Source organism: Phaethon lepturus, unplaced genomic scaffold (assembly GCF_000687285.1).
Source record: "Phaethon lepturus isolate BGI_N335 unplaced genomic scaffold, ASM68728v1 scaffold16333, whole genome shotgun sequence".
NCBI lineage: Eukaryota > Metazoa > Chordata > Aves > Phaethontiformes > Phaethontidae > Phaethon > Phaethon lepturus.
The window spans coordinates 30,732-46,027 of NW_010527120.1; the positions used below are offsets into that span (position 1 = coordinate 30,732).

Consider the following 15,296-nt stretch of genomic DNA (forward strand, 5'->3'; position numbering starts at 1 on the left):
GGATGTAGTTTTCACTTGGCATCTTCATTCCTTAAATGTACTTGTAATGGAGAAATGTCAGATTGCCCTTGGTTTGTTTAGCTGAGGAAAGCAGTCCTTGGGATGCAGCTGCGTGTGGTCATGTAATGGGAATTCAAAGGTGAGTAGTATGTGGTTGGTGTGCCCTACTGCTCTTCTGCACGCTGAATGGCTGTATCTACTCCTGTGCAAGTAGCTGCATTCAAGTGCCAGATAGAATTTTGTGCAGGAGTCTGCACAATGGTATGTTTTACATTAAGCTGTAGCAGAGGCAGACTGTAAATTCACTGTAGTCTCCCACCCAGTCTCCATGCTGGGAAGCTGCTCAGCCCCCCGAGGTGTTTACAAAGCCGGCCCTGCCCTGATTACTGAGAGCTTCTTCACGGGCTTTGTTGCTTTCTTGGTTTCGACTGATGTTGTTTGCATTTCTTCAGGGTATAAAAAAGTCAACTGAAATATAGAAAAGAATAGATGTGGGCTTACTTTGGTGTGCCTTAGATGGCCATCTCTAATTCCTCAGGCTCCTTCTTGTAGTCTGGCCCTTGCTACAGTTCTGTAAAACCTCTCCTATTTATTTACTTTTAATCTACAGAATGGTCCAGATAAATTTACTGCTCTTTCTTCAGATGGCCTGTTTGCTCTCTGTAATTTGATTTTCAGATGAGCTCATCTTCTCCTGTTATCTAAACCAAGAGCAACAACCTGATGATAAATTCTTCAGCCGCTGTTGCAGTAATGTAACATGAGCATAACATGATGCTTCTCTCCAACAGGACATGGCTGGAAATTGGCTGTAGCCCAGGCACTGTTCAGAATACATGTGGTATGGGGTAACATGGCAATTGGTTCACTCATTTTCTAAATTAAGATTAAAGGCTTAGAGAAATTCAGTGTCTGCCTCTTAACAACAACAAACACATGCTTTATTTGGTGAGTTCCCTCTGCCAGCCTGGGTGCTGCATCATGCAGAGAGAGAGGGTATACAGCCAGCCAGGTCCCACAGGAAGACTTTTGTTTGTGGCAACTCCGTGTTGAATGAGGACTTGGCTTTGTGGGGTTTTCTAGCATGGCATGCAATGTCTTGAAAAGTGTAACATCTATCTGGATGAAGCTATTGATTTGTAGGTCGCTGTCCATTCACACTCTGCCACTAGCAGTGCACTCCTGCTTTACACTTTCTTTAAGTAGAAGAGATCACCATCACCATTTGCTGCCTTTTGTAACCTAAGACTATCTTAAAAATATTCCCATTGCAAAGCAGCATGACCCAGTCAGCTCTGAAGGTATTGCTAAGTTTTCACAAAAATGAAGGTGTCATATGAAGGTGTCTTTCTACTACTGGAACCACCAAAACAGCCCAATTCAAAGTGTTCTGTGAGCACAGTTGTAACTGTTCTGGATTGGCCTTGCTGCTCAGGGATCCGCAGGCATTGGCATGTGCTCATGAATCATTTTATAATATGTCAGCTCCACCCATGCATGTAGAAGGGGGCTGCACCCGTGCTTTCCCCCGTGGCTGTCGCACTGAGTCCATGTCCATTGGGAGCAATCACATTGTTTTTCCAGCACACAGAAAAGTAACCCAACTGCACTCCATTTTAGCCTTCTGTGTACCTGCTGTTGGCATGTGACTTCATGCAGAAGGAAATTAGTTTGAAGTAAGCCATTGCTTCTAACAGTGTATAAAATCACACATCGAACACCTGAAAACTGCCCCAGAAAATCAGGGCAGTAGCTGTAGCTACTGCTGTAGCTGTAGCTGGTTTATGGGTGTACCTAAAAACATGGTCCATGGAAATGCTCTTTCTTTTTCCATCAGCAGGTGTAGCAACACATCACAACATGTTTTCAAGTCTTCCTATCACCTGAGTATTGATGCAGCAATCAGAGAATTGCAAAAGCAGGGAGAGGGGCAGGCTGAATGCTGAGGGTGCCCAGGCTTTCCATGGGCATCAGTGGCCTTCTATGCTTTTGTACATTATACATAATATAAAAAAGACAAATGCCAAAGTCATCAATGGTTAAACAGCAAATGAGCCTTTGGGCATGTGGTGGGTTGACCCTGGCTGGACACCAGGTGCCCACCAAAGCTGCTCTATCATTCCCCTCCTCAGCTGGACAGGGGAGAGGAAAATGTAACAAGAAGCTCGTGGGTTGAGATAAGGACAGGGAGATCACTCGCCAATTACTTTCACAGGCAAAACAGACTTGAATTGGAAAAATTCATTTACTTTATTACCAATCAAAATCAGAGTAGGGTAATGAGAAATAAACCCAAAATTTAAAACACCTTCCCCCACCCCTCCCTTCTTTCCAGGCTCAACTTCACTCCCAATTTCTCTACCTCCTCCCCCAGAGCAGCGCAGGGGGACGGGGAATGGGGATTGTGGTCAGTTCATCACACACTGTCACTGCTGCTCCTTCCTCCTCAGAGGTAGGACTCCTCACACTCTTCCCTGCTCCAGTGTGGGCTCCCTCCCATGGGAGACAGTCCTCCATGAATTTTGCAAATGTGAGTCCTTCCCACGGGCTGCAGTTCTTCATGAATTGTTCCAGCCTGGGCCCTTCCATGGGGTGCCGTCCTTCAGGAACAGACTGCTCCATCATGGGTCCCCCTTGGGGTCACAAGTCCTGCCAGCAAACCTGCTCCAGCCTGGGCTCCCCTCTCCACAGGGCCACAGGTCCTGCCAGGAGCCTGCTCCAGTGTGGTCTTCCCACGGGGTCACAGCCTCCTTCGGGCATCCCCCTGCTCCGGCGTGGGGTCCTCCATGGGCTGCTGGTGGAGATCTGCTCCAGCGTGGAGCTCCATGGGCTGCAGGGGCACAACCGGCCTCACCATGGTCTTCATCATGGGCTGCAGGGGAATCTCTGCTCTGGTGCCTGGGACACCTCCAGCCCCTCCTTCTTCACTGACCTTGGTGTCTGCAGAGTTGTTTCTCTCACGTATTCTCACTCTTCTCTCCGGCTGCAATTGCTGCGTGCCAGTTTTTCCCCCTTCTTAAACATGTTACCCAGAGGTGCTACCACTGTCGCTGATGGGCTCAGCCTTGGCCAGTGATGGGTCCATCTTGGAGCCATCCGGCAATGGCTCTATCGGAAATGGCTCTATTGGATGCAGGGGAAGCTTCTAGCAGCTTCTCACAGAAGCCACCCCTGCCACCCCCCTGCTACCAAAACCTTGCCACACAAACCCAATACAGGGCATGGGGCATCTGTTTACAGTGCTCAGGACATGATCACAATCAGAGTAGAAATTATTTTAGGAGAAAGCACTAAATAAGCACTCCTGACTATATTTATTTCTGTTGATTGAGGTGAATAGATTTGCCTCGTAGAAGCGTTCCAAGTTATGTGGCAGTCATACAAATTGAACACTGCTGTACTGCGGGTGGAAGTCCACAATCTGTTAAATAAACTGTTCAATTGACCACTTTCTCAATTTCTCCAGGAACCAGATTATAATTACAGAGCTGAAGTAAAAAAACTCATTCCCCACTTGGAGTATTTGGATGAAATACCAGCAAGCCAGACTGCTCTCCATCCATCCAAGAAGATGCATGAGGATTGGCTAATCATGAAGGAATCCATCAAGGAAAGTGGTTTAGCTGGAGACATTTCATGGTTAGGTATGTCAGGTTTCCTATCAGGGTTCATTTTTCAGTTATGATCTGTGAAAAAAAAAAAAGATTAAGAGCAAGCTGGCCTCTTTAAAGCCAATGTTTAATTATAGGGAAGGGACAAAAAACATTGTTGTCTTCACTTGGGAAGTGAGGAAGCTGGAATTCAGCACAGTGGAGATTTAAATGAAAGCTGTCCTAAGCTGGGTATCCAGATCAGAAAAATGCATATGTCTTCTAGAGCATCAAGCAAATCCAGCAGTAGCTGGGAGTCTGTACTTAGCATTCATTCTGCATGATGGGAAGAAGGAAAGCCTGGAAAGGAATGTTTCAACAACAGCTGTTCACAGCCCTTTCTATGGTAGCAGTCAATCCCATGTAGTGTGGATGTAGCAGGATTTTCTTCTCCAATTTAATAAAAGGAAAGGGAATTTGGTCACCACCCCTGGATGGTAGCAACATCCTAGCAACAGAGGTTGCGTGGTTTCGTAATAGATCTGTTCCATTTTCTTTGCCTCTGTGATTAAGTCCATTACATTCATTAGCAGAGAGTAAATGGTTTGAAAATAAAATGGTTATCCTCTTGCCTGCAGTGTTGGTTATAGTTCAAATGTCCATACTTTTATGTATCGTGCTACATGCACTTTACAACGTACCATTAAATATTACAAATTATTTCCTATAACTGCTCCTGTTACTTCCCATTAGTGTGGGCAATACAGTTGGCTTCCCAGCCCCCTCAGTTGTGGTTTGCCTGCCAACTGTACTCCATTAAAAATTTAGTTTGTTTTGGAATAACTACATACGTTTGTCATTTACTTAATCTCTGTGTGTCCAAATCATTAGCTGTAATAATAGTTATGGTAGGGAAAAAATTATATTAAAATCTGATCCCACATTGATCCTGCTTTGGCAACATCAGCTATGGTTCAGAAGACTAGTTAACAAAGTGGGCTGACAGAAACAGTAGGGACAAAGCACAAAAGTGTGAATTTGTATTGTTTCCTAGTGTAACCAGACTTACACTCCTGCCTTCAGCTATAAACTGATGAGCTCAAATGATCAGGTTCAGACATCCCCATATTTTTTTCTTTCCTATAGCAATGTTCACTTGGGTACTTTTCACATACGGTGTGTTTGATGGGTTTGTATTAACAACTACTACCAAGATATTTTAAAGGTCCCTAACACTCAGCTTGGAAATGGCCATATTGTTACAAAGCTGATTGCTCCACTGTGAAGCTGGTAGATCCTCAACACTTTACAAAGCACACTATTCATCTAGGCACTAAAATGAAATTCACTCTCCTGTGGGTTGTTAGCTGCACATGCTGTTCTTACAGCTGTGCTGTGCTCCCAGGACAGCCAGCAGTTGGGTAGGTAAGAGGACAAGGCTCTGTCTGCCTTTGCTAGCTTTTGTATAATCCATCCTGCTCAGTAGCATTACGAAAAATCAGTTTTCACCTTCCTTTCTGTGGTAGACAAGCATCTCTCTCTCTGCCAGTACTGGAAAAATCTATCAATCACTGCCATTCCCAGATTTCTGTAACTCCTGGTCCGTGGTTTGCTCTGATTAACTAATAGCTCTGGTAATGTCGCCGTCACCACCTGCATTATGCCTGGGCATTTAAGCAATGTATTTTAAGGCTGGGGGCTTGGACTGTGCCTGTGGCAGGCCTGCAGTGGTTCCCTCACAGGCAGGTGGGCAGCAAATGAAAGGCAGCTTACTCTTACCGTAGGCATGCAGGCAAGGGAAGTAGCAGAGCCCTGGACACATCCAGGCTCATCTGTGGGGCAATGGAAGGCAGATGGCGAGCACAGAACGGTTCCTGATCCCATACTCAGCCAGCAGCCAGTTTCTGGTGCCCAGGAGCAGGAAGAGGGTGGGAAGGGACTTTGGTTTAGTTGGGGGTCCCCAGGTCCTGCTGTCTGCAGAGGACAACTACAGGGGACTGTGTACAGCACCAGGAAGCCCTCTGTCTCCAAGCTTGACCCATTCCAGCATGTTTCTTGTAGCTGCAATGACAGATTTTGCTGTTCCCTACAGCTCCAAGTGTGCAGCAGCAGTCACCTTGTTGGCAGTGTATGGTGATGGTGTGGTTTGAAGCCTTGCATGTCTGTGCTTACACTAGCAAAACCTCTCTCTTAGATCTGTATCTTGGGGCAGTAGCAAGGCAGCCTGGATGCAGCCCAAGACCCCAAACAACCTCCAGACCTGGAACTGCGCAGTGGTCTGCTAATGCCAGGAGATCTAGCAATGCCCGCCTCTTGTATGGTGGCTATCCTCTTCCAGATTCCACTGTTTCTGATGAACTGTTCACAGAAGATGACTCCAGTGATTTGACACATGGTAATGTATGTTTTTTAATCCTGTTCTTTTCCACACCTCTGCCTCCTTCTGAATGTTCTTGTTGCTGATGAAAGCCTGGGTGCTTTGAATACCACCCACCCATGCCACTGCTACATCAGGTTCAGCATATGTTTTCTTCCATGGAACTCACCTGCTCTAGTGTGGGCTTTCCTTTATTTCCCTCTGCAGCAGAAGGTGCAAGTCATCTGGGCTTCCCCCTCCTCAGCCCCTCACACCTATGCATTACGTGCTGCTGTCCCTCTTGACAGCCCCATACTGCAATGGTTCTTCCGTTATGAAGTTGCCTTTCACACATTGTCAAAAGCTGGCCTGCTCAGTCCTTTAAATTACACATCAGCCTAGCTGGGGCTCACTTAGGTCACATCTGGGCATAAATTGTTCAGTAGTAGGAATGTAATCCAAGGTAGTTCTCTAGAAAGGTGTGGTAATGCACATTCACTCCCTACTGGATCATCTGCTCGAACTATGTGTACTGCAGTCTTGTACTGCAGCAGCGTCACTGATGTCAACGAGTACTTTCTTTTGGGTATCCTGGGGGGGGTGCCTCAGCAAGAGGAGGCAGTTCCTTGACTTCACATACCTGATACACAGGCTAGCCCAAAACACAGGTGTACCACTGCCCTTTGTGCCTTGGCCACCTGGAAGTACTGCCAAGTTAGCAGATCCTGGGGGCAGCTGGATGGAAAAGGAGTTGACTTATGGCACAATATTTGGCACTTCCCAAGACATCCTTCCCTGGCTCCTGGAAAGACCTTGACAGTGCAACTGCACTGACCTGTAAAGTGCAGATTAGACGGGAAGATGCTGTTTGTTTTCTCATCATTGTAGGCTGCTTCTCTCAGATGCCAGTCCCACCTCAGTTCCTTGCTGTAGGTAGGACTGAGGATGATGAACTAGGTGAAGCAATGCAGTGTCAACAGCTGAGTGCACATTCAGAAAAGTATGTGAAAACTGGGTGCAGCTTGCCAGGGAATAAGACCATGATTTCACGTGCACTTGTAGGTAGCTGGCACTACTGACAGACACGGTTTCACCCAATGTTCACTGCTTCTTCCTGAACTTTTGCTGCCTTGTCTCTTGTTTTGGCAAGAGCATCTGCATAGCCACATGGGGAACCTGATTCTGATCGAGACCCAGCTGAAAAATAACCCAGCAAAATAAACAAAAAAAAAAACCAAAAAAGCATATTTAGTTTTAACCTGGATCTGTTTCCATATCTGACTCACCATGTGGCCACACAAATGTTTGCACCAGTACAGTGGAAGAGGCAGGGCAGGAGAAGGAGACAGATTCTGGTAGAAACAGAGAAACTGCCTCTTAGCAGCAGTGTCAGGCCATGCCAGCTGACACCATGAACCTACGCCATGAAATATGACATCTTCCTGTCTATGGGAACATAGAACTGTTCCTGTCTATGGGAACATAGAACTGTTGACTGATTTCAAAGACAGCACCATTTGTTAAACACTGGAGTAAAATGTTTTCTTTTTTCCTTTTTTCTTAGGACTCAGTCAAGTTATATGTGGGAACCCCACCAAGGCCCTTCATGCAAGGAGGCAAAAGCTAGGTGTATGTTTTTCTTGTATACTTCATATTCGTGCTTGGTGATGCCCACAAATCCTGAGATAAACTGAACCCCCACTGTGGCGTGTGGCAGCTCACTTTCATCTGTAGCCCAAAAGCCCCCCATCATACAAGTGGCCTTGAGGAGAACGGAGAGTCTCTTGCTCTGATGTTACAAAGGTGCCTATGTGCTAGCAGCAATTAATCATCAGCTGTAAAAGAACACGTGAAAATCATGTATCTGCTGCTGGCGGTGCATTTCCTATCGTCCGGGCTGAGTGAAGCACAAGGCAGGATTGCAAAATTTTATGGTATTTCTGCAACAGCTATTAAGCAAAAGATTTTTTTCAGCAGTGTTCCGTTGATGTTGGTGTAAATAGTCAGATCACTAATACTGTAAGGTCATCCCTATTTACTAAACAAACACAAAGCCAAAGTTTGTTCATCTCAGTGGGGTGGTACTCCAGCCCTGCAGGCCAGCCTGCTAATTTAGGCAGTAACTTAGTGAGAAAATACCCATGCGTGTAAGGGGCTGCGGTCTGGCTTGTCATGGTTAGCTTTTATGGGCCCTGAGGTTCAACATGACATGGATGCATGTGCGTATGTTTAAACGGGCTGTGCTAAATCAGGGAAATGACATGCACAGAACACCTGCATCCCTGTGCTGTCAGCAGCCTCACTGAATGCTGACAACAGATGTTAAAGAACCACTGGAAAAAATGTGTCCCTCCCTTGCCTCTCTGCTGCCACTGCCTAAGCACTGGAAGCTTTTCTGAAACAAATTTGAACATTTGGGTGAATTACAGTGCGTCATAAACTAGGATGTGGAAGGGGACTGTGGTCATATGCTGAATGGTGCAGTTTCTGTGGTACTGGTCTTAATATCCTTATTGGCACAGATGCTACAGGCTTATATGCCAGTGAGATATAAATGAACATTTTTGTTACTGCCACCCTGGGTTCTTCAAGCTGTAACAGTGCACGTGACTGGGGCATGGGGCTTCTTAAAACTTAAGAGCAAGAAAATGGTGAGGGGTGATCTGAAAACTCAGGAGTAACAGCAGACTTTGATGCCTTCTAAAATCCACAATCTAGAAATGGAGCTAGCAAGAGCTCCTGAGGTTATCCAGGTATCTTCTGTCATTTTTGCAGCCACCTGCAGTGAGCCCTTTGAAACTATGCAGTCTGAGAACGGAAAACCTTAACAGCCATGGAGGAGGAGGAGATCTGCACCAGGAAGATGGGTTCTCTGAACTGAGAGTACGGAGAGAGCAGCACAAGCGGTAAGACCACAGAAGAAATCTTGTCGTGCTGTAGAACAGGCATTCATTTTCGGCTGTAATAATAAAATAAACTCTTCGGCCACCTGGTGGCGGTTTCAGGGGATAGTCTTGGCCTCCTACCTTCCCGTCCTTGCGCTGGCCATCCCTCCATCAGTCCTCCCCGCTGGAGGACCTGCGGGGTGGGCAAGGGAGAAGAAACCTGGGGGAAGCTCTGACCTCTCTTTAGAGCAGGCTGAAGACCAGCATAGGCAGGGTGGGCTCGCTTGCTTAGCAAGAGCAAGGAAATTACTTTTCATAACTGGTAAGACATTCTTGTCCCTGACAGTGTCTATCTTCAGACAGTGAAACAAGTGAAAGTGGATGAGGTTTTCTGCAAGCATCACATTGGCCTAACCAAATGAAAGGCTGAAAGGAAAATAATGCCATCTATGAGATTCCCCCATCTCATGGACAGATAATGGTTGTTTTGGAAGTAAAAATGGCTTTATTCCTCTGAGCTTACTTCACTGTGTAGTATTTTAAATCTGCCCCATTTCACTTGATTAACTTTAGGACACTTTCAGATAATCAGATGCAGGCAGCTTAGATGACTGGTCTGTTTAGAATGATTTTCCATACCTCCAGGAAAATGGGCAGTCGCAGTGGGAGACTAAATCCACTGCCTGGGTGTTTGTCTGTGTGGCCATGCCAAGCTGCACTTGGCTGGCTGCATATTCACAACTCAAAGGCTAACTAAAGGTATGATACTGATGTTGACCAGGTGCCGGCAAACAGGCCAGCAAGAAAAAGCCACTCAAGCACTGAAGGTAACTCTTAGTGATGAGGAAGAGGGTGAAGACTGCAGCCTGGCTGACAGCTGCGAAGATGAGTTGAGGGAGACCTGTGATGAGTGCCTCATCAAAAGGATTTCACTTGATTCTTCTTGCCACTCCTGTCTCTCCCAGTCTTCCTCAGGTACTGGACCTATACCTCTGGGGAAGGGTTAGCATTGGGTAGTGACACGTGCTACTAACCATTTGTAGATAGGTGTATTAGTAACAGCAGTGTTTTATGAGATCTGGCTTCTGTGCTCTAGAGCAGCAATTTGGAAATATCATTGCAGAGCCAGATCCTAAGTAATCCATTCCAGTTTTTAAGCAGGACATGGTGGCCAGCTGTGTTGACCATCAGTTGATATATTTCAACATGGATCTGTAGAATTAAGAGGGACAAAGCTAATCCTACACCAGCTTAGCATCAAGTCTAGAGGAAGGACCAGCCTCTCTTTTACCTTGTGTCATTAATTTATGGCAGTGCCATGTGAGTCTAAAATACTGTCGTTCCAAATGAACTATATTTTACCCCAGTTGGCGCTGATGGAAATAAGGGCTGAGCTAATGATTAAGGTTTAACTGGGCAACTGGGAATTATGGAAAGATATGCAACGAAGGGGATGCATTCAGTAAAGACTTTAAAAATGGAACATGCTCTTCTACTCAGGAACAAAGCCAAAGGCCTCTCTGGAATTGCATTTACATGAATGAAAGCAGAATTCCAGCTCTTCACTACTTGTTGAATATTGTCTTTAAGAATATTAGAAACATTAATAATGGTTATTCCAAATACATATCAAGTAGAGGAGCTTACAAAAGTACAACTTTAATCTATTTCTGCTGTAAATAATAAGACTTTTTTTTTCTCAATAAATATTAGCATGTGAGTTTTCATTTTACATTTCTTTCAAGGGCGAAAAATGTTTCTGTTGAAATTTGGAAACAGAAGTACCATTAAACTATTCAAAGCCTCTATGTATTAACAGTAATATAAACAATACCTCCTTAACAAGAGCAGAAGCTGTTTGGAAAAATCTAAAGGAATGGCCTATTGTCCAGTGACCACAGAAGCCTTAGATTATGATCTCATGGTCTCTTTAGATTTAATCTGATCATTTTTAGATTTAACTTGATTTCTTTAGATTAAGTATGATTTATTATGATCTCATCATCTTTTCAGATTGAGTAGACAATGCCCTAAACATCTCACTGTGTACCAGTGTCATGCCCTATAGGACTATAAAAGTGAATGTTTGGGCATAGATCTGCCCATCTTGTAACCAAATCTGCTAGGATCTGTTCTCTACAAGACTGACGGAGTGGTTTGAAATCTAGAATTACCTAAGCGGGGAGCTAAGGGAGGGGGGCAGATGACTCAGATCCCAAATCACAAGCAGCTGGCCATAATAACCGAGATTCAAATAATCAGAAACACAGTAGCCTTTGCCCACTGTTACTAATAGACATATATATTTTGCAGAGCAGATGATACCTGATAAAGCTTTAGCAACTGATAGACTTTATTCAGCAAGACAGTTAAAAATACACTTCTGCGACTTGAGGCTGTGTCAAGATTTGGAGAGGTATTTAAATGCCTCAACACTTAACTTCAGAAGTGTGTCCTACCCAATGTGATTTTCTCATAGAAGAACTTGTAGCTGGGAACAATCCTCCTGACCAGGAGAGGACAAGTCATCTGAGAAAAACTGATCTTATGTAAAAAAGTTTGCAGCATCAGATCCATATAATCTGCACTGTTTGGAAGTCGTTGAGTGTTATTTTGGGCTCTTGAGTCAGGCATACCAGTCTTTCAGAGTGTCTTTACTTAAAAACAAAATAAAAAACCCTATGAAGTGTGAACATTTTGAAAGCATATAGTACAATGGAAACTGTTCAGTGAAAATTTTATATCAGCTTTATGTGGTTACCTAAGCAGTAAAATATATCCCCATCAATTAGGAGCTATAAAGCTGAACTTTCTGGGCCTGAGTTTTGGTGGCACATTCTTTAGATTCTGTTCCTGCCCTGGACCATGCACATCACGCGCTTAGGTACAGTTGGTTCTTTTAATAGACAAGAGCAATCGGATCCCTCCTATATATAGAATGGTTTTAAGCATATATGTATGCACATTATATTCCTAAGTCAGCAACAAGATTTTTTGTCTCTGTATGTTGCACCTGAGGGTTAAATGGGCTAAAATATTAACAGCCAGATAGTAGCCCTACATGTAGTGCAATATTTTCCCTAGCAGTCAGGCACTTTCTGTAATTTTAAGGCAAGCCTCAAGATCTTATTTTTACGCCTCTGCCTCTGATTAAAAAAAGTGGATCCACTCATCTGTGAATTTCACATTGCTGGATGGGGTCCTCAGGTATTTAAAACCTGTCAGTGCAAACACTGGCCAGGAATGATGCAGGTATGATCCTGTCTGAGAACAGGAGGGTGGGTGAGCTGGTCTGTCCCTCTTGAGCTGTGCACGGCTCGTGAGCAGTTCCTGTGCTTGGCACATCACCAGCACTACTGGCAGGGAGGCTGCCCGAGTAACCGAAACCCCCGACTATCAAAGGAAGCAATTCAACAAGGCCAGCATTGCTGTGTGCCCCAGGACACATATGCCCACCCAGCTCCATCACACAGCGTTCTCCGAAACCTTTTGCTTACTGGGTCAGTCATTTAGGAGTAAGATGAACTGTAAATCACTGCACTTCCCCCCTGTTTCAGGTTTGTCACAGGCTCAGGAAGGTGCAGATTTCTCCAGCCCGAACCATTTTCTAATTCCGGTCCCTCCAAAAAGCCCTTCACCCTCATCTGTAATGATTGTTGCAGCAAGACCCAGGAAAATGAGGAACGACAGGGTAAGACGCCTAAAAATACCCAACCAAGAGGATGACAGGCAGTGGACACAGCGATGCCAGTCAAGGGCTCATCAAGAAACTTCAGCCCAGCCTCTGGGCAAGGAACTTGCTCTCCTGAGACAACACAGTGTGCTGGCTGCCTCCAGATCCAGAGGGCACCAGCAGCTGGCTGGGAGCACTGGCTGGCAAAGACCTATTTCAGGACCAGCAGCAGTTGTATCAACAAGCATCAGGTATGTGTGCTTCCAGCAACGCTGCCTGCAGCATGTCTGGGGAAAAGAGAAGGGACTTCACGGCAGGAAAAAGCATACTTCTGTGTTGCCTCTGGAGTCTCCTGCGTGTTCTGTAAAAAGAACTCCTTTTATTTGTGCTGACATTTACCTTTGTCCATCTAATGCTAAATGAAACATTTTCTCATGTTCCTTATAGCTTGAGCTTTGGAAATTTTGTATTTTCTTGAATAATAGCACAGAATTTTCCTGTGTTCTTACTGTTCCATTCTCATGTTCCCCATGCAGGGCTGATGCAGAGCTCTTGTAGTGGCACTGGTTCAAGATTTTCCTTGGGTAAATCCCAGGACAAGTTCCTGACATCCCACTTCAGTTTTTTTTCCCTTGAAACTTACATTAATCCATGTAGAAAGAGCTCTGGAAAATACAGTAGGCATTAGAGAAGTGTCACATGCCCCAAAACATGGTTATTTCTGAACCCACTTACTGTAAGATTAGCATTGTGTTTCTTCTTCGGAAAAATAAAACAGGAGTTGTGACATGACACCTTGACTTTGAAGTTAACATAGTCATTATAGAGCAGCATAGGCAGAGAGCGCGTACCTCGTCTGGGAAGCTGGTGTGCCTTGTGCTGTTCCCAGACAACTTTTGGTTCAGTTTTCAGAGTGGGAGCTGGCAAAGCTGGTGATATGTAGATATGGAGATATATGGAGATATGGAGGTATATGTAGATATGGAGAATGTAGATATCCAGACCCAGACTGCAATTTGACTGCAGTGTTTCTCTCTTTTCCTTAGGCCCATCATAGATGAGAGCCCTCCTGGAGAGATCAACCACCATCAGCCAGCTGTCTGCTCATCCACAAAAGCCTTGGAGAGGTTTGGGCTGATGAATGCTGCTTGGCCACTGACTGCCACGGCCATGCTGCAGTCATTGCCAGACAGACCCACTGCCTCAACAACATCCCAAAACAAAAGTCCCCGGTCCTAGAAGATACCAAGGTGGCAGTGTGTGTTGGAGGCATTTACCCAGAACAGTCTTGAAGGAATGATGCTATCTTTCAGCTGCTTCTGCAAGTTAAACACAGAGCTGTGCAAGTAGAGCTGTTCAAACAAATGGCATGATTTGCCTCAATTAAGACTACAGCTGGTCCAGAAATGCTTTCCTTAAAGAGCACCCGCTGATCAGCAGAAGAGCTAATCAACCTCTTATTACAGTAGAACGTGGTTATTTTGCAGCCTTCATGCACTAAAACAGAACAAGTCCTGACATATTTCCTCTCATCCACACCATGCCCTGCTCTGTGAGTCAGGCAGGGACACTAAACCCTACACGTTTAGGTTGGAGCCTGCAGTTTGTGGAGTGGGCTGGAGGAGGTGAGGGACACAGGACATTCCCTCTCATACTCAGCCACCTGACCTACCAGCAGCCCTGCGATGTATCTTTTGTAGTCCTGGATGTTTAACATGCAAGGGACAAAGCCAAGGGCTTGAGAAGAAGCATTGACCGGAGCAGGTTGTAAGAGAGGGGTGCATTGGCCAAGGAAGAGCCAAGGAAGGCTGGAAGGTTTCAGAGCTTATGCCCCAACAGGAGCTCACCCCATTCACATGTGTCCAAGGTTCTTGTTGCCTGCATGCTATGGGAACAATGTTAACCACGTGGCTTGTCAATATTAACATGTTTGTTTGCTCTGTAGCTACCTGGAAGGATTTCCCTTGCTTCTCATGGATAAGACGTTACATACCGGAATTTCTCAGCATAGCTGACCTCTGTAAGAAGGTGTCAGAGCATCCCCTGCATATGCTTTTAGAGTCAAGCATCCCACCTCTAGTTTTTTTAGAACAAGTAGACCTTCCAATTTCATACGACTGAACAACTTTAAGTAATGCTGCAGCAAAGACAAAGCAGGGAAGTAAGGGAATAACCTCTTGTTTTTTCAATAGGGCATTTGCTTTATATTCATGTGATATTCAAAACAGCTGTTTTAGTGATCCAAATGATGGATCATCATCAAAGCCTTACAACTTTATTGATGTTGCAGTCTGAAACCAAGCGTAATCACATTTTTTTCCAGTTTAAATTACTATCTTAGACATATATTTTTAAATCAGTTGATAAAACAGTAATTACATGATGAATTAATGAATAGGTTTATGTCTTCTTTCTACTGGTCAGCTTAATACAGAGGAGCAGAATAACAGAGAAAACCCCAAAACTTCAGCTTGTCATGGTGACAGTTACACCACTTTTTCCTACAAAAGAGTCTGGAGCTTGAAGCTAATTGGCCCAATTTTGGTGAGTCCTAGAGGAAGTCATTCATCAAAAGTCATTAAAAACTGTGTGGCATGTGATTCTGTGCAATACTATAGATGCAGGCAGGATTTCCTGTCCTGAGTGCCTGTGTCCTTAAACAGGCTCCTAAAAATTGATTTTTTGCCAGTGTCGCTGACCATGACCATCACCCAAAAAAAATCTGACCTTGTAAAAGAAATAATAAAGTGGCAGCATAGTTTTCAGAAATTCTCTGTGCCTTCCCCACCTGC

At 44.8% G+C, this 15,296-nt stretch overlaps 1 protein-coding gene across 1 annotated transcript in view; it reads left to right on the forward strand.

Moving 5' to 3' along the window:
* The window catches only part of LRRC56 (leucine rich repeat containing 56), a 16,499-nt gene extending 2,756 nt beyond the window's left edge, over window positions 1-13,743 (forward strand). The window contains exons 4-10 of the mRNA XM_010283292.1: window positions 3,467-3,653; window positions 5,803-5,985; window positions 7,511-7,575; window positions 8,722-8,852; window positions 9,613-9,806; window positions 12,389-12,755; window positions 13,551-13,743. Of these exons, the coding sequence (XP_010281594.1) occupies window positions 3,467-3,653; window positions 5,803-5,985; window positions 7,511-7,575; window positions 8,722-8,852; window positions 9,613-9,806; window positions 12,389-12,755; window positions 13,551-13,743 (1,320 nt within the window). The remainder of the gene's footprint in view (window positions 1-3,466; window positions 3,654-5,802; window positions 5,986-7,510; window positions 7,576-8,721; window positions 8,853-9,612; window positions 9,807-12,388; window positions 12,756-13,550) is intronic.
* The last annotated feature ends 1,553 nt before the right edge of the window (window positions 13,744-15,296 follow it).